The sequence below is a fragment of the Scyliorhinus torazame genome, chromosome 11, assembly GCF_047496885.1.
Source record: "Scyliorhinus torazame isolate Kashiwa2021f chromosome 11, sScyTor2.1, whole genome shotgun sequence".
Lineage (NCBI taxonomy): Eukaryota > Metazoa > Chordata > Chondrichthyes > Carcharhiniformes > Scyliorhinidae > Scyliorhinus > Scyliorhinus torazame.
The window spans coordinates 127060676-127079058 of record NC_092717.1 but is presented as its reverse complement, the minus strand read 5'-3'; the positions used below and the strand labels follow the sequence as shown (position 1 = coordinate 127079058).

Here is an 18383-nt window from a genome sequence, read left to right as displayed (position 1 = left end):
CAAACATTGGGTTGGATTCTCCACTGCCGGTAGTGGGGTTCCCAAAGTGGTGGAGAATCCGGCACAAAAACAGGATTGGTGCCCGGAATCGGGGTTCTCGGCCACGTGCCAGCACGAGGATGGAAACGGGTTTTAATGAGCCATTTGCATCCACTTAGCCGGGCACCAGATTCTCCAGGCCCTCTGGATTCTCCGGGCTTCTGAGCCAGAAATCACGTGGGTACGGATTACAACAGGTATGGACAAACGTGGCCCTGACGTGGTGGACCTCGCTGTGAGCCAAGGGGGTAACCCCTTAAGGAGGCTGCCCGGAAAATCCACCTGAGGGCCACCCTCTCCCCTTCCCCCACTCACAATGCTGGACATGCCCATCCCAACCCCATAGCCCAGCTCCCAGAGACCCCCTAAATAAAGAGGTGATCTCCCACCCCACCCCACCCCACCAAGAGAGTCCCTGAATAGGGGGGTTCTCCCTATTGAGGTCGGGGGGGGGGGGGGAAATTACCCTATTCAGGAGGTCCCTAGGGGTCCCCCCATATCAAGTAGTTCCTGGCAGGGGGTCCAGTTATGCAGGGGATCTCTGAGAAGCAGGCGAGTCACCCCTGTACTTGGTGGGAGGGAGGGGAGAAATGCAGAAAATCCGGGGTTGGGTGTGTGTGTGTGTGTGCGTGTGTATATGTGTGGCCAGCCGCGGGACCTCGCTGTCGGGCCAGTCGGCCTGATAGAGGGATTCCCTTGGGGATCACTTGCAATTTGCATGGCTGAGGATTGGGAATTGTTTCCTGATTTGCACTCAGTAGCAATTCAACTCCGACAGGAGAACATAGTCTTCCAAACAGAAAATCCTGTCCATTGTATTATGTTCCGTACTCTTAATATAGTCACACCTAATGTAGCCATGTATATTTTAGGATTGACAGAAAATATTTTACTGAACACCCATTGGCCCATTGTAACTTCAATATTAAAGAATAATCTCATGACATATAAAAATTTAATTTCCAGTCTACAATTTATTCACATTTCAGAAGCAGAAGGTCAAATTATTCCGTACAGAGCATTTCAACCACAAAGTTTTGGTTTGATTATCTGCCTTGGTAGATAGCCAGATTCAGATAGCCAGTTACTCCTTTTATGAAAAAAGGTCCTTCTGAATTTCACCTTAGCCTAAACATAACTTTCAATTTTCATCCAGTGTTTTGAACTTTGCCTGCATCATCTTTATCAGTCCCTTGTAATTTCATGAATTTTAGAATGGGTCAACTGAAAAATGTTTTATTTTTCAAAAGGAAAAAATAATTTGCCTAACATTCTCTCATTGATTGTTGCTAACAATATTGATTGCAACTATGATCAATAGTATAATAATAACAATCATATTAAAAACAAAAACTGCTTACCATGCCATATTGTTGCATGTCCATCCCACAGAGTTGCCAAAGTCTTTCTAGCACCATCCCAAACATTATTTGAATAAGCCTCTTGCAGCTCCCTCTTTCTTTTGTACATGTGCAGAAAAAGAATAGACAGGTACAGGAACAGAATAATAAACAATGGCAAAATGAAGACAATGATGAGGGGAGTGAAAACCCATAAGAGGTAGTCCAAGTAATGTAGGGAGCCTTCCAGGATTTCCAAGCCGGTCCATTTTTCCACTATGTCAATCATGTAGGACACAAAACTCCCATTTTGTCCTTCCACATAGGATTCATCAGCAGCAGCCATACCAAACCAACATCAGCAAACATCAGTACAGAGATAGAGTTTGGGGATCATTACGACAGGTCTAGCAGTATTCTCTTAAGAGTAAGACAAAGTTCTTGTCAACTGTAGGAACAGAAAATAGTGTTATAATCTCAGTAATTTGAAAAAAAACCTAATACAGCTTAGAGAAAAGTTTGTTGCTAAGCTCAAAATAAGTAATTACAAATAGTACGCCAGCCAATATTTTGGAAATAGTGGGATTACAACTAGATCTTATGACCAAAAATCTGGAAGATAATTATTCATGAAATATGCACTCCTATACCTTCAGTTGATTCCTCTTAGCCAAATAAATCAAGTTATTTAACAGTTCGGCCTATATACAAATTAATAATTTTGTTTAACTGTATAGCACAACTGTCATTTTAAATCAATAGTCATAAGAAATATCAACATTTCCACCGTAAACAAATGCATGCATGATACCACAGGCTAACAGGAGTGAGAAAGGAATATTTTAAGATCACGACATTGGTACACTCAATTTTAGTGCAAACAACAGAAAGCTCAAGGATGTCAATGTATCCACAATTCATTGGCATCATTGAAACAAAAGACAGATTTTCAGGATTATGGCAAACCTTACACGTAGAATTTGTAACAAACAGGCCATTCAACTCAATCAGTTTGTGTTGGTACTTAATCTCTGAGCAAGTAAATAATTCTAACCACATTTGGCCACCTTTTTTCCATATTTGTTCAACCACTTTTCCTTCATCCAGTTATCCAATCTCATTTTGTCAGTTGACTTAATTCTACATCCTCTCAATTTTCCATGCAAAAATGTTTCCCCTGCTCTCTTTACTAAATGTCTTAAACTTTGCATCAATGGCTTCTCATTCCAGACCCAACGGCCTGGGCTGAAATCATTCCCCTTCAATCTACCCTACCTATCCTTTTATAATTTTGAACACTTCCATAATTCAATAAACTATAATGTTCTCAGGAGAAAAAATGATTTTCCAACTTCCTTTGTATTTGAAGTTGCTCATTTGAAGAAGTACAATCTTAGTGAACATGCATTTTACCCTTTCAAGTCTCACTATTCTTTTATAGTGTGGAACACACAGTACCCTAACTTAGGTCTTACAAAGGTTGTGAATTATCATACCTCTGGACTTTCATTTTCGTTACCACTTGATAAACTAAGAACTCCATTGGTTCATATTTTAGTCTTTTTACCCAGTGAGTTGAGATGTTATTTATATTATCTCCTGTGAATTTGTATTCGCATATCCCTATGCTCTTCTACGGCAGTGATCTTAGTTCCAGTGCATAATTATTGCCTTATATTTATATCAACGTACATCACACTTGCTCTGAATTCCAATTGTCAGCTTTAAGCTAATTCCTCAAACTCAATATCCCCCAGCACTTCCTTTGATATTCCAAGGAATTAACTCTGCCTCCTGCTTTGGTATCACCTTGGAATCCTTGTAAACACATGAACAGGGGCTGAATTCTAATTAACCATTTTTCAAGATTGCAACCATTGACTGCTCTGTAGAACCGCACAATCAACCCTGTAACAGTTTCCAGCAGTAATTTGATAAAAGGGTCATTTAATAATAATAATCATCTTTATTGTCACAAGTCGGCTTACATTAACACTGCAATGAAGTTACTGTGAAAAGCCCATAGTCGCCACATTCCAGCACCTTTTCGGGTACACAGAGGGAGAATTCAGAATTTTCAAATTACCTAACAGCACGTCTTTCGGGACTTGTGGGAGGAAACCAGAGCACCCGGAAGAAACCCACGCAGACATAGCGAGAAAGTGCAGACTCCGTACAGACAGTGACCCAAGCCGGGAATCGAACCTGGGACCCTGGAACTTTGAAGCAACAGTGCTAACCACTGTGCTACCGTGCTGCCCACATTTTCACGTTGGTAAACTGTAACTAGTCAAGTGCCACATGGATCAGTGCTGGGGCCTCAACTATTTACAATCTATATTAATGACTTGGATGAAGGGACCGAAAGTGATTCACCCAGGGAAGGAGCAGTGCACCGAAAGCAAGTGATTCAAAACAAACCTGTTGGACTTTAACCTGGAGTTGTAAAACTTCTTACTGTGCTCACCCCAGTCCAACGCCGGCATCTCCACATCATGAATTATGAAATGTTAGCATGCAGATACAGCAAGTAATTAGCAAGGCAAATTGAATGTTACCAATCATTTCAAGGCCAATGGAATTTAAAAGTAGGGACGTTTCACAGTAGCCTTAGTGAGACCACATCTGGAATACTATGCAGTTTTAGTCTCCTTATTTGAAAAATATCATTCTATTGAGAGGTGTTCAGAGAAGGTTCACTTGACTCCCTCCTGAGATGAAGGGCTTACATTATGAAGAAAGGTTGAACAGGTTAGGCCTATATCCACTGGAAAATGAGAGGTGATCTTGTTGAAACATACAAGATCCTGCGAGGACTTGATAGTGTGGATACTGAAAGACCGTTCCATCTTGTGGGGGAGATATAACTAGGTGACACAGTTTAAGAGTAAGATGAATAAGAGGTCTGCCTCTTAAGACTGAAATGAGGAGAAACTTATTCTTTCGGAGGGTTGTTTGTATGTGGAATTCTCATCCCCAGAAAGGCTGGGTCATTGAATTTAATCAACACTGAGTTAGACAGATTTTTGATAGGCAATGAAATCAAGAATTTGCAGACAGGCAAGTTGAGACACAACCAGATCAACCATGGCTTTATTGAATTGCACAGCAGGCTCGAAAAGCCGAATAGCCTATTTCTGCTCCAAAGTCCAATGTTCCTAACACGTGCACTGAGGCAGAATGCAGTGTGGAGTATTATGGGCAACCTTTAGGGCGTGTGTACTGAGGTCAGCATCTCCACAGCTCGGAGACTGTTAGCGTCGAGAATTAATGTTATACGATCACACAATTTGAATGTTTTTGTGACAGTACAGTTTCTTAGGAAAGATATATTTAAGTTATTAACCATAAAAGGATAGGAAGGAAGATCACACTCCTATCTAGATGTATTATATAATGCTGGAGACCCCTCATCTGGGGTGATGGGAGTTTTACATTTTTACCTCGATTGAGGAAATGTGCTGCAGCAAAAGGAGTCAAGTAAAACTATATACATTCAACAACAAATACAAACAAATTCCAATTTTTCACACCTGCAGAAAGATGTCTCAAACATTGTGTAGAAAATAGTGAATATAAAAGTCAGCTATTTTTTGGAAACTTTAGATAGAGGAATGGGTGACAAGTCAAAGGAGTTTAAGGTAGGGATTCTAAAGGACCAAGAAACTGAACATGCACCAGTAAATAATGGAACAAGGGATTGGGGACTGGAGCTAGGATAATTGAGGATCTGAATGTCAAACCATTGAGATATGGGGAGCCAGTGCAGCTTAGCCAAGATTATGAGTTATGAGTAACAGAGAGTCTGAGAGAGCCATACAGTTTTTAACAACAGAGAAAGATCCCCTGTGGTCCATCAAGCACCTATCTACTCTAATCCCATTTTCCAGAACTTGATCCATAGCCTTGTGTGCAATGGCATTTCAAGTGCTCATCTAAATGCTTCTTAAATGTTGAGGGTTCCCACCTCTACCACCCTTTCAGGTAGTTAGTTCCAGATTCCACCCATCTTCTGAATGAAAAAGCTATTCTCACATCCCCTCACCTTACATTTCTGCCTGCCTGTTATTGACCCTTCCACTAAAGGGAAAAGTACCTTATCCACTCTATTTATGTCCCTCAATCTCATACACCTCAATCAAGTCGCCCCCCCCCCCTCAGCCTGCTCTGTTCCAAGGAAAAAAAAACCTAATCTATCCAGTCTCCCTTGATAACTGAAACGCTCCAGCCCAGGCAACATCTTGGGGACTCTCCTCTGCACCCTTTCTAGTGCAATCACTTCCTCCTGTAGTGCGGCGACCAGAACTGCACAAAGTACTCTAGCTGTGGCCTAACCAACGTTTTATACAGCTCCATCATAACTACCCTGCTCTTATATTCAATGCCTCAGCTAAGAAAGACAAGGATCCCAGATGCCTTCTTGACACCTTATCTACCTGCCTTGCTCTCTTCAGTGATCGATGGACACACACACACCAAGGTCCCTCTGATCTTCTGTACTTCTTAGGGTCCTAACATTCATTGTATATTCCCTTGTCTTGTTCACCCTCCCAAAATGCATTATCTCACACATTTCTGGGTTAAATTCTATTTGCCACTGATCTGCCCATCTTACCGGTCCATATATTTTGTCCTTTAATCTAAGACTTTCCTCCTCACTATTGTAGCCATCTGAGATGGCCATGTCCCAATTACAAAATGGACACTTGTAAAGAATGCAGGGAAAATTGGACAATACTAAGAAATGAGCAGGTGCAAGGTCTGTCTGTTGATTAGAACCTTAAGCTCTCAGACAGGACAGAAACTGCTCAGCAATCTACATACTAATGAGCCATCTCCGGTGACTAAAGGGAAACATTTAGATACACAATGTTAAGGCAGACACCCTGGCGCCAGAAGAGACTAAAACAAAGCAGACCAACAGTCACCTAGGACACGCCCAACAATCAGGGAACCACCCCTCTATTGGAGGAAGATCGATACGAACGATTGGGAAAGACCCAATTAATTTAGGCCAAGTTCAAGGCCCGCCCAAAAGTGCGTGAAGCCCTTTTTAGTATAAAAGGTATTCCCCAAGGGAGAATCTTTCTTCGTTGGCTTTGGCTCTCAGCGAAGAGAGAGACCTGCCCAGCAGCTACATCAGACCAAGTTCCAAGTCAACGCAAGCTATGAGATAGACGTTCCTAGTTGCTATCCTGTAAACCGCTCAATCCAGCAGCCTCAGAACCGACCAACGGCCATTGTTCCTCTGACTGAGTGGGCGCCCAAAGCTAAATGTAGGATTTAGTAATAGCGGTAGTTTAGTTTGTAGAGTTTATGCATGAGTAGATTTGACTGTGTGTAAATAAATGAGCATTGTATCGAGTCATCGATCAGTGTTCGGTTCTGAACCTTGTGGCGGTGTCGAAAGATACCTGGCGACTCTTGAGCAAAAGTTATGAAACACAGCCAAATTAAGAAACACAGCCAAAGTTAGCAACACTATTTACCACATCACCAATTTTGGGTGGGAATGCAGAAAGAGTGTCTTGACTGAATTGTAGTTGGTGCAATATGAAGGCAGGGTGATTGGCAGGTTAATCCTTAAAGTGAAGCAGGTGCGCATTATTATTTTAGCAGCAGTGGGAGAAGGTTAAGTATGGAGATTGGTGACGTTTTGATGGTGAAAGAAAATATTAATGTTCTCCACACACGATGTTAAAAAATTCCAGCTGGGAGTCCAGCAGTACAACGGCCTGTAACCTTTGATTTTGTCTTCAAAAGTGAATGGTCAGAGGCATGACTCCAGCATTGACTCAAAATCTAGATTGTTGTAGATGAGACAAGCGAAATTTACGAAAATTAAGATGACCATCACCGAGGCCAAATTTACAGAATGCATTTCAGCACGGTCAGCCCCTGCTATTGTTTCATAAGAAATCACAAACAGGATCAGGACTTTATTGCCTGCCAGATTTGATCAAAATAAAGGCAATGTGTTCTAGATTTGATTCGTGTTATCTCATTCAGAGTGATTTATTTTGGTGTATATAATTTTTAAAAAACGTTTAACATGTTTGCACTCTTGTCATTTTTAGAATCATAGAATGTTCCAGCACAACAAATGGCTATTCAACTGATCAAGTTTCTGTTAGTGTTCTTTCCCAGAATGGAAACAGCACAGTAGGCCATTCATGGTCTCCATCAACTCTCTGCAAAACCAACTCCATTCTCTGTGCCCTGTCTCTTATGGCCCTGAAAATATTTTCTCTTCAGATAATTACCCAATCCCCTTTTGAAGGCCTATTACTACTTGGTACCTATACACTATATTTCCTAATTTCAAGAACTATCCAATTTCCTTTAAAATTAACTGATGAATTGCTTCAAGAATGATAGCAGACAGAGAACTGCACATTTAACAACCCTTTCTAAGAAAATTCTAACAATAATAATCTTTATTATTGTCACAATCTTTATTATTGTCATAAGTAGGCGTACATTATCACTGCAATGACGTTACTGTGATAATTCCCTTGTCGCCACACACCTGTCGCCTATTCAGATACAGAAGGACAATTCAGAATGTCCAATTCACCTAACCAGCACGTCTTTCATGACTTGTGGGAGGAAACCGGAGCGCCCGGAGGAAACCCACGAAGACACGGGGGGGGGGAATTGTGCAGACTCCGCACAGACAGTGACCCAAGCGGGAATAAAACCCGGGACCCTGGTGCTGTGAAGCAACAGTGTAACCACTATGCTACCGTCCCGCCTTCCCTTTAATTCTTTTAATTTAAAATTGCATCGTTTCATTGACCCATAATCATTGCTGCTCCTAATATGTCAATGTTGACAGCTTTGTTTTTTTATAAAACACTATAATTTTACTATAGAGTCACAGACAGGTGTATGCCATTTGGCCCCTCGAGCCTGCTCCACCATTCAGAATGTGGTTGATCTTCAACGTCAAATCCACTTTCCTAGGGGCAGCACGGTGGCGCAGTGGTTAGCATTGCTGCCTAGGGCGCTGACGACACGGGTTCGATCCCAGCCCTGGCGATCCCAGCCCTGGATTACTGTCTGCATGGAGTTTGCACATTCTCCCCTTGTCTGTGTGAGTCTCACCCCCACAACCCAAAAGATGTGCAGGGTAGGTGGATTGGCCAGGCTACATTGCCCCTTAATTGGAAATAAAAAATTGGGTACTCTCAATTTATTTTTAAAAACTCCACTTTCCTGTCCACTCCCCATATCCCTTGAATTCCTGAGACACCAAAATTCTGTCTATTCCTGTCTAACATATATTTAATGATGGGAGCATCCATAACCCTCTAGGGTAGAGAATTCAAAAGATTCACTATCCTGTGTGTTAAGAAATTCCTCCTCATCTCAGCCTTAAGTGGCCTGGCCCTTGTTCAGTGACTGCATCCCCTGATTCTAGACTCACCAGCCATGGGAAACAACCTCTCAGTGTCGACCCTGTCAAGCCCCTTCAGAATCTGATATGTTTCAATGAGACCACCACTCATTCCTCTGAGCTCCAGAAAGTATATGGACAATTTATTCAGCCTCTCATCATAGGACAACTGTCTCATCCCAGGAACAAATATTGAACTTTCACTGTACTACCTTCAAGGCAAATATATCCTTCCTCAAATACATTTCTTCAGAGAAAAAACGGTTCAATGTCAACTTATTAGACATAGAGAATAGTTTGTTGTCAAGGTACAATTTTGCAAGACGTCACTGGAGTGTTTTTTGTAAATCTACCAATCTAAACCCTCGGTAATAAGGGGCAAACACATTCCAGTCTGCCAAAAGATCTTATCAGAACTTAATAAAGTAAACAAACCAGAATTTCCTCTTGCACAGGAACTTTTTACACAGCCCCACCCCCAAGCCGGAGATTGGGCCATAACTTCCACGGAGTGGCAATCAGTAACACATTGCCATTGTACCGATTTATCTGCCTTAAATTCTTAAGCACTTGTCGCGCACGATCTTTCAAACACAGGCCGGGTGAAATTCAAGCAGCGCAGCAGGTCCCCAGCTCCAACGGTAAAGTGCAAAAGGAGCGGAACGAAGACGTACATGCCCCGGGGAGAATGGGGCCGTGCTTTGGGTCAGGGTTGTGAGGACAGTTCGGGGGGGGGGGGGGGTCAGGAATTCCATGGGGGGGGTCAGGAATTCCATGGGGGGGGGTCAGGAATTCCATGGGGGGGGTCAGGAATTCCATGGGGGGGTCAGGAATTCCATGGGGGGGGGTCAGGAATTCCATGGGGGAGGGGTCAGGAATTCCATGGGGGAGGGGTCAGGAATTCCATGGGGGAGGGGTCAGGAATTCCATGGGGGGGGTCAGGAATTCCATGGGGGGGGTCAGGAATTCCATGGGGGGGGGGGTCAGGAATTCCATGGGGGGGGGGTCAGGAATTCCATGGGGGGGGGTCAGGAATTCCATGGGGGGGGGTCAGGAATTCCATGGGGGGGTCAGGAATTCCATGGGGGGGGGAGGTCAGGAATTCCATTGGGGGGGGGGGGAGGTCAGGAATTCCATTGGGGGGGGGGGGGAGGTCAGGAATTCCATGGGGGGGTCAGGAATTCCATGGGGGGGTCAGGAATTCCATGGGGGGGGTCAGGAATTCCATGGGGGGGGTCAGGAATTCCATGGGGGGGGGTCAGGAATTCCAGGGGGGAGGTCAGGAATTCCATGGGAGGGGTCAGGAATTCCATGGGGGGGGTCAGGAATTCCATGGGGAGGGGGTCAGGAATTCCATGGGGAGGGGGTCAGGAATTCCATGGGGGGGGGGGGGAGGGGATGCGGGTGGGATGCTTAGTTAGGAGGGAGTGTGGGGAATCAGGGTGATAGAGTGTGTCCTGTGCAGGGCTCCAATCTTTAAAATAGTTACACTAAAGTTTTCCTTCTAACTCTTTCAGAGTAACTATGACTATGAAACTGTCAGAACCACACAAAGTTAGATGATTCCCAGCCCAGCGCAATTGTCCAAAGGGAAGTTAGCATTTTTGGACAATTGTCGGGTGAACCCTTACCTGGGAACTTCTGAGAGGTATCCCCAGCCCACCTTTGAGGTTCCCCAAATCAGACACAGGGGCGCATGCAAGATACTGGCATTAACACTAGATGTTACTAAATTCGAATCCAGAATACCCGAGAGGATTGGGGAAGATGGTTTAATAACCATAATTCAAGAAACCAGAAATAGACATCTTAAAACTGCTTTCCAACTGAGAAATTAATCTACTTGAAACCAGTTTCAAAAATAATTTGGGATGACTTCTTACCTAACTAGTAAATTTCTGAGGCCATCCATTCCAAATGTAGGTCCACAAGTGCTTCGAGGTGGCACTAGAATGCTGGATAAATAAAAATGCCATTCTTTATGCAGGCAGCAGAACTGAAAGTCTTGCACACTATTGGTGCCACAACAATTTAGATTATCCCTCGGGCGAATCGGAGGGAACACATTTGGCTCTCTCTAATTCTGCAACACGTTATTTTAAGAACAACCTTTTAAAGCGAGTCTGGTGTAAGCTTCCATTGGAGATTGGAGTACAATATCAGAAAATTCCCTGGACACAAAACAGACCCATACATATATTTGAGGACTGGCAGTTTGGGTGGTGAATAACGGTGATGATATCCTTTTGATTTTTTTTTAAAGTCCCTGGTCAACCTTCAAACGGGAGAGATCGGGAAATTGTTTGTTCTACGTGTCGCTACTTGAGCAGAATAATGCCTTCCTCCTGAAGCATGAAGAATGTCTATCGCTCTCTCTCACTCTCTCTATCATCCCATCTCTGCTTCCCCTTCGCTTGCCCTCCATCACTCTCTCCACACCTCTCCATCGCTTCTTCTCCCCCCACACACTCACCCTGTGACGCCGTTTCTCTAACAATCTGTTCCATCATTCACTATTCATTACTTTCCTGTGAAAGGGATAGAATACGCCTCTGAAGCCTGGGCCTATGCTTTGCTCGCGTTCACAGTTCCTGCGCCACCGCCGGCTCCAGCTGTCACTCGCGCGCGAGCAGCCACTCCCTCGGGTCCCGTTCACCCCCAGCCCCCAAGAAACTCCACGCACCGCGGCTGCGCACTTACGGTGAGGCAGGTCAGGATTGACCTCACTCATCGGAAGTAAGACCCGCGCGAATTGACCTCACTCACCGGAAGTGTTTGCCGGAAGCTTTGCCTGCTGCTTGGTCCGGGGCAGTGGAGTGTGTGGGCTCCGAGCTGAGATGAGAGACAGCATGTGTGAGAACTGGAGTATGGTGGCGGAAATATTCCTCTTGTTGGAAGGTTTCAGTGAGGACACTGAACAGATCCAGTGTTTCTGCAGCAGAGCCTACGTACAGTAAGTCACCCTTGCTGAAGTTATTGTTTGGCCAGATTGTTAATCTCCTGTTTGTTCTCTCTCCCAGTCACTGCTTTTCCTCATCAACTTTCTCCAAACTATACTGATTTCCCTACATCAAAATCATAGTGTGAGCCGAAATACAGCAAAAAGGTCTCCTGCAGTGGCTTCTCACAGTAAGAAAACGTTTCATTCCATGTTACTGTTAACGGTGAGAATGACAAAACGTATTCTTTTCCTTGCTTTCATTACTCTATTTGCTTTCCAACGACGTTGAAGCAAGGAATTCAAGCTTGGGGCAGACCCAGAGGCTTGGGGTGAACAAAAACCCAAAATGCTGGAAAATCCCAGCACGACACGGTGGCACAGTGGTTAACACGGTACCCTCACAGGGACCTAGGCTCGATTCCGGCCTTTGGTGACTGTGGAGTTTGTACGTTTTCTCCGTGTCTGTAAGGGTTTCCTCCGGGTGCTCTGGTTTCCTCCCACAGTCCAAAGATGTGCAGGTTAGATGGATTGGCCATGATAAATTGACCTTAGTGTCCAAAGATGTGTAGGTTAGATGGGGTTGCGGGGATAGGGCAGGGGAGTGGACCTGGCTGGAGTGTTCGGAGGGTCAGTGCAGTCTCAATGGCTGAATGGCCTCCTTCTGCACTGCAGGGATTCTAAGGTCTGACAGCATCTGTGGAGAGTGTCGAAGAGTCATCCAGGCCTGGAGCTTTAATTCTGTTTTCCCTCCACAGTTGCCGTCAGGCCTTAGAAGCCTGTCAGACCTGTTGAGATTTTCCAGCGTTTCCTGTTTTTGTTTGTTTTTATTTTGGCTTGGGGAGAATGTACTTGGTCAATAATTCGTTATTTGAGTTTCTGTCTCCTATAGGAATAAAATGAGTCTTAATCACCTTAATTGCCTTTGTTTCTTGACTCTTATGCCCATGGAAACAGTTTCTCTATCTATATATTTTGTCTAAGACCTCTTATGATTTTGAACATGTCAATCAAATCTCTTAACCTCCAGTTCCCTAAGTATAACGATCCCAGATTCTCCAACATGTCCATGTAACGGAGGACCCCTCATCAATGGAACCATTCTCCTAAATCTTTTCTGCACCCACTGTACTTCTGTCACATCCTTCCTAAGCTGCGCAGTTCAGAATTGACATACTATTCAGTTGAGGCCAAATAAATGTTTTGACTAGGTTCATGATACCTTTGTTGCATTTGGACTCCATGCCTCGGTTTATAAATCTCAGGATCCCAAAAGCCGTTTTAACCATTTTCTCAACCTGCTCTGCCACCTTCATTGATTTGTGCACATATAGACCCAGTCTGTGTTCCTGCAGCTCCTTTAGAATTGTGCCATTTAGTTTATATTGCCTCGTCCCATTCGTACCAAATCCTGTTACTTCACACTTCTCCTGCACTAAATTTCATCAGCTACGTGTTCTGTAGACCTGTTCCACCAGGCAATCTATGTCCTCTTTATAATTATCCTCCCTACAGTTGAAATATTTTCAAGTTTTGTCATCTTCGTAAGAAAAGCAGTGGTCCCTATTCACACTGTATACCTTCCTCCACTCTGGAAAGCAAGTGTTTCCTGTCACTCAATCAACTTCGAATCTCTGTTGCCATTGTCCCTCACAGACCCAAAACTTTAACTCTGTTTTTCTCTTCATAGATGCTGGTTGACCAGCCTTTTCAGTATTTTTATTCCAGATTTCCAGCAGCTGCTGTATTTTGTTTTGCCTTTTGGAAATCCATATTTCAACTACATTACCCTCATCAATGCTGTATTTGTTCACCATCTCTCCTTGTGGTCCTTCCCATGCCCTGTGCTCAATATGAATATTTGGCATGACAATGCCTGGCAAATCTGTTAGGTAACGGGAATTTAGACAAAGGAGAACCAGTGGATGTGATCTATTTAGATTTCCAGAAGGCCTTTGACAATGTGCTGTACAGGAGGCTGCTGAATAAGATAATAACCCATGGTGTTAGGGGCAAAGTACTGGTTTGGGTAGAGGATTGGCTGACTGGCAGTAGGCAGATAGTGGGAATAAAAGGCTTCTTTTCAGGGGATCCAGTGACCAGTGCTGTTCCACAGGGGTCAGTGTTGGGACCACAGCCATTAACAATGTACACTAATGATCTGGAACAAGGACTTCCGGTGGCATTCGCGAGCGGAGGGGCTGCGTTCAGGAGAAGCTCCCGCCGGTCCGCGATATCGCGGTCTTTTTTGGGGGGAGGGGGGTGCCCCGCTGATTTTTTGAAGGAATTAAACCTCTCTGGGGCCGGCCCTGCCCCCTCACCCTGTTAAAGCGTCAAATGCTCCGTTTCACGGAGCCGGAGGGTTGGAAGGGCGGGAGAGGAGAGACTGGTCCCGGTGGGTTCGGCGGAGCGGCTGCATGTGGAGGAGGAGTGGGGATCGGGACTTTGTTCCCCCTGAAAGCCGAAGGGCGCAAAGAGCACGGAGAGAAAACATTTTTTTTTCTCTCTCCTGAAAACTTGAAAGGAGCAGCGGGGGCGGAGCCAAACGGAGGCCGAGGCTGCAGGCCCGAAGCCAGGGTGCAATGTAGGTGAGATGTCCCACATTGGATGGCTCCTGCCTAGAATGTGGTAAGAAGACTGAAGCCCGGTCCCAGAGAAATTCTGGAGGTATACAAAAAAAGAAGAGAAAGAAGTTTGAAAGAAATTTGAGATTGAAGAAGGAAGGAAGGGTGAGAAAAAGGAAAAATAATAAGCTGTTAAAGGTTACGAAAAGCAGCGTTGAGGAAGGGAGGAAACGCGGGCTCGCCATTGAATGAGAGGATGAGCAAAAGTGCTGACAAGATGGCGGAAGCCGGACCGCATGGTGGGGCTGCACTACTTCTGGTGGAGAAGATGACCGAGGTGATGGCGGTGGAGCTGGAAAAGCAGTTTGCGAGGCACATGGAGGCTTTGAGGAAAGAGATGGCGGTCGCATTGAAGTCATTGGTGGAGGAGGCAATTGCCCCGGTGAGAGTAGCTGTGGCAAAGACATAGGCCGAGGTGAGAGAGCTGGGCGAGAAGATGAAGGAAGTGGAGGAGGCCGTGTCGCAACACAGCGACCAGCTCACCTCGATGGACGAGCTGCGGAGGGTGGTGGAGGTCAACAGAGGGCTCCGAGCAAAGCTCGAGGACTTGGAGAACCGCTCAAGGCGGCACAATCTAAGAATTGTGGGCTTGCCCGAAGGGATAGAGAGTCCAACGCCAACAGAGTACTTCGCTAAGAAGTTGGCGGAGCTGATGGGGGAGAGTGAGAACCCCTCGTGGTACGAGCTGGACCGAGCTCATCGGTCCTTAAGGCCAAAGCCCAAAGTGAATGAGTCGCCAAGAGCAGTAATCATCTTCCATAAGTACTGCATGAAGGAGAAGGTGTTAAGCTGGGTGAAGCAAAAGCGCGAGGTGCAGTGCGATGGTGCTGGAGTTCAGATCTACCAGGACTTGACGATGGAGTTGGCAAAAAGACGAGCGGCGTTCGGGCGAGTGAAGGTGGCACTGTACAAAAAGGGGGTGCGATTTGGTATGGTACACCCGGCGAAGCTGAGGGTGACATATGATGCCAAAGACTTTTATTTCGAGACAGAGGAGGCGGCTGAGGCGTTTGTGAGGACAGAAGGCTTGGGTCAGACGTGAGGAGCGGAGCTGGAAGAGAGACTGTGGACTGTGATTGGGGAGCTGGAAAACGTATAAATGCTATAACTTTCTTTTTACTGACGTGTATTGTAATCTACTTCTCTTCACGTTGTTACAGAGTTCAAGTTATTAGTTGGATTGATTGGCATTCTGTGTTGCGATGATTATATCTTAGTTTAGTGAATTGTATGGGTTGGATTGTTTTTGTTTTTTCTTTCTCTGGGACTGGGTGGGAGGGGACGGTATATCTTGGCGGGGGGAGCCACCCGCGCTAGCGAACTAAAGTCGGCACGTGAACGGAGGTGAGGTGAGAGGAGGGCTGCGGACATTGGAGCCTGGTTAGCAGGTTTCGATGGGCCCACGAGGCGAGCGGGGGGGGGGGGATTGATGCTGGGTGATGTTTTTTTGAGAGGAAATGGAGGGGGAATTTGGGAGGGGGGGGGGAAGGGGTTTGATAATAATGGATAGGGGCGGGACAGGCTCATGGGGCAGGGCCCGGTGGTATGATGATGGTGGATAAGAAGGGTAGGGGGTGGTGAGAGACCCCCCCAGTTAGGATAGTCACGTGGAACGTGAGGGGGGTTAGGAGGTCCGGTCAAGGGTGCTTGCGCATCTGAAAAGTTTGAAAGCCGATGTTGCAATGATGCAGGAGACTCACTTGAGGGTGAAGGACCAGGTGAGACTTAAAGGGCTGGGTTAATCAGGTGTTTCACTCTGGACTTGACGGAAGGGCTCGAGGGGTAGCGATAATGGTTAGCAAAAGAGTACGCTTCCAGATGGAGAAGGTGGTGGCAGATCAGGGGGGTAGATATGTGATTGTGACAGGGGTGCTGGAGGGGAGATTAGTGGCGCTGTTAAGTGTATACGGCCCCAATTGGGACGATGTGGGATTCGTAAAGAAGGTGTGTGGGGCCATCCCCGACTTGGACACACACAAACTGATAGTGGGGGGGTCTGGATCTTGGTGCAGGAGCCAAGGTTGGACAGATCACAGCCGCGCTCGTTGGTCCCATCAGGGGGGGGCGAAGGCGTTGGCTGGGCTAATGCTGGAAATGGGAGGGGTGGACCCTTGGAGGTTCCTGCACCCAAGGGAACGGGAGTACTCTTTTTTTTTTTCTCAGCGGTCCCTAAGGTATACTCGTGGATCGACTTTTTCGTGATGGGGAAGACTTTGCTGGCTGGGGTTAAGGGGTCGGAATACTCGGCAATTGCAGTGTCAGATCATGCTCCGCATTGGGTGGATATGGTGCTGGAGAAGGGGGCAGCGCAAAGACCGGGGTGGAAACTGGATGTGGGGCTTTTGGGGAACCAAGTGTTCTGTGAGAAAATTGAAACGATAATAAAGGAATATGTAGGTTTTAGTTGTATGGGTGAGGTGTCGAATGCTGTCGTCTGGGAGGCTCTAAAGGCGGTGGTGAGGGGGGAGGTGATTTCGTTTAAGGCCAGGGTGGACAAAAAGGAGAGGTTGGAGCGGCAGAGGGTAACAGATGAGATGTTGGAGGTAGATAGGAGTTATGCAGAGGATGGGGACCCAGCAAAGCTGGAAAAGCGGAAGGAACTACAGGCGAGCTTTGACCGACTATCTACCAGGAAGGCGGTGCGCCAACTGAGACGAGCAAGGGGTGCAGTTTACGAACATACAGATAAGTATGTTAGCAGGTCAACTCTGGAGGGAAGCAGCGGCAAGGGAAATTGTGCAGGTGAGGGATAGGGCAAGGAAGTTGGTGGCGGCTCCGGATCTAATTAACAAGGTTTTTGAGGAATTTTATGAGAGGTTGTACAGGTCAGAGCTACCTGGGGGAGACCATGAGATGCAGGAATTTCTAGATGGGTTGGAGTACCTGAGGTTAGGGGAGGAGGACAGGGCTACATTAGAAAGAGCGATAGTGGAGCAGGAGATAAAAGATGCGATTGGGAGGATGCAGTCGGGGAAGGTGGCATGGCCGGATGGGTTTCCGGTGGAATATTATTAAAAAATTCAATGATAAGCTGGCACCCCTGATGGTGGGATGTTTGATGAGGCGATAGGGAAGGGGGTGTTGCCACAAACCTTGGGGCAGGCATCGATTTCCCTGTTGCTAAAAAAAGATAAGGATCCGACGGAGTGTGGGTCGTATAGGCCCATATCACTTCAGAATGTGGACGCAAAAGTATTGGCGAAGGTACTGGCGGGTAGGCTGGAGGAGTGCCTCCCCAAGAACAAACAAAGAAAAGTACAGCACAGGAACAGGCCCTTCGGCCCTCCAAGCTCATGCCGACCATGCTGCCTGACTAAACTACAATCTTCTAGACTTCCTGGGTCGGTATCCCTCTATTCCCATCCTATTCATGTATTTGTCAAGATGCCCCTTAAATGTCACTATCATGATAGGTGATAGGTGAAGATCAGACGGAGTTCGTGAGAGGGAGGCAGCTCTTTTCAAACATTAGAAGGGTATTGAACGTCGTTATGGCACCAGCAGAGGGGAAGGAAACAGAGGTGGTTTGTGGCATTGGATGCTGAGAAGGTGTTCGACCGGGTAGAATGCGGGTACTTGATGGCAGTTCTGGAGCAGTTTGGGATTGGGCCTAGAGCATAGGGTGTCCTTGTATGCCGACGACTTGCTGTTATACGTGTCGGAACCGAGTGTGTCGATAGGGGGAATATTGGAGCTGCTTCGAGTGTTTGGGTCTTTCTCGGGGTACAAACTAAATCTAGACAAGAGTGAATATTTTGTGGTGTCTCGGACGGACGGACGGGGGGGGGGGGGGGGGGGGGGGGGGCTGCCATTCCGTAGGGCAGGGACTCACTTTAGGTACCTGGGGATGCAGGTTGCCCGGGGGTGGGGGCAGGGGTGGGGGGGCTGCCATTCCGTAGGGCAGGGACTCACTTTAGGTACCTGGGGGTGCAGGTTGCCTGGGAGTGGGGAGGGGCTCTGCAGGTACAACATTTCTAGTTTGGTGGGGAGAGTGAAAGCAGATCTGGCAAGTTGGGATGGTCTCTCTCTGTCACGGGCGGGTA

The 18383-nt window shown here is 46.2% G+C and overlaps 2 protein-coding genes across 3 annotated transcripts in view; one reads left to right on the top strand and one right to left on the bottom strand.

Moving 5' to 3' along the window:
- The window catches only part of tmem68 (transmembrane protein 68), a 56330-nt gene extending 44894 nt beyond the window's left edge, over positions 1–11436 (bottom strand). The window contains exons 1-3 of one of the 2 annotated variants that reach the window (XM_072467749.1): positions 11252–11436; positions 10662–10733; positions 1401–1827 (exon numbers count right to left, since the gene is read on the bottom strand). In XM_072467749.1, the coding sequence (XP_072323850.1) occupies positions 1401–1725 (325 nt within the window). In that variant the 5' untranslated portion in view covers positions 1726–1827; positions 10662–10733; positions 11252–11436. The remainder of the gene's footprint in view (positions 1–1400; positions 1828–10661; positions 10734–11251) is intronic. The other variant, XM_072467750.1, reaches the window with a different exon arrangement.
- Positions 11437–11551: 115 nt separating this feature from the next.
- tgs1 (trimethylguanosine synthase 1) overlaps positions 11552–18383 on the top strand; it is a 94519-nt gene continuing 87687 nt past the window's right edge. The window contains exon 1 of the mRNA XM_072467748.1: positions 11552–11731. Within this exon, the coding sequence (XP_072323849.1) occupies positions 11616–11731 (116 nt within the window). The 5' untranslated portion in view covers positions 11552–11615. The remainder of the gene's footprint in view (positions 11732–18383) is intronic.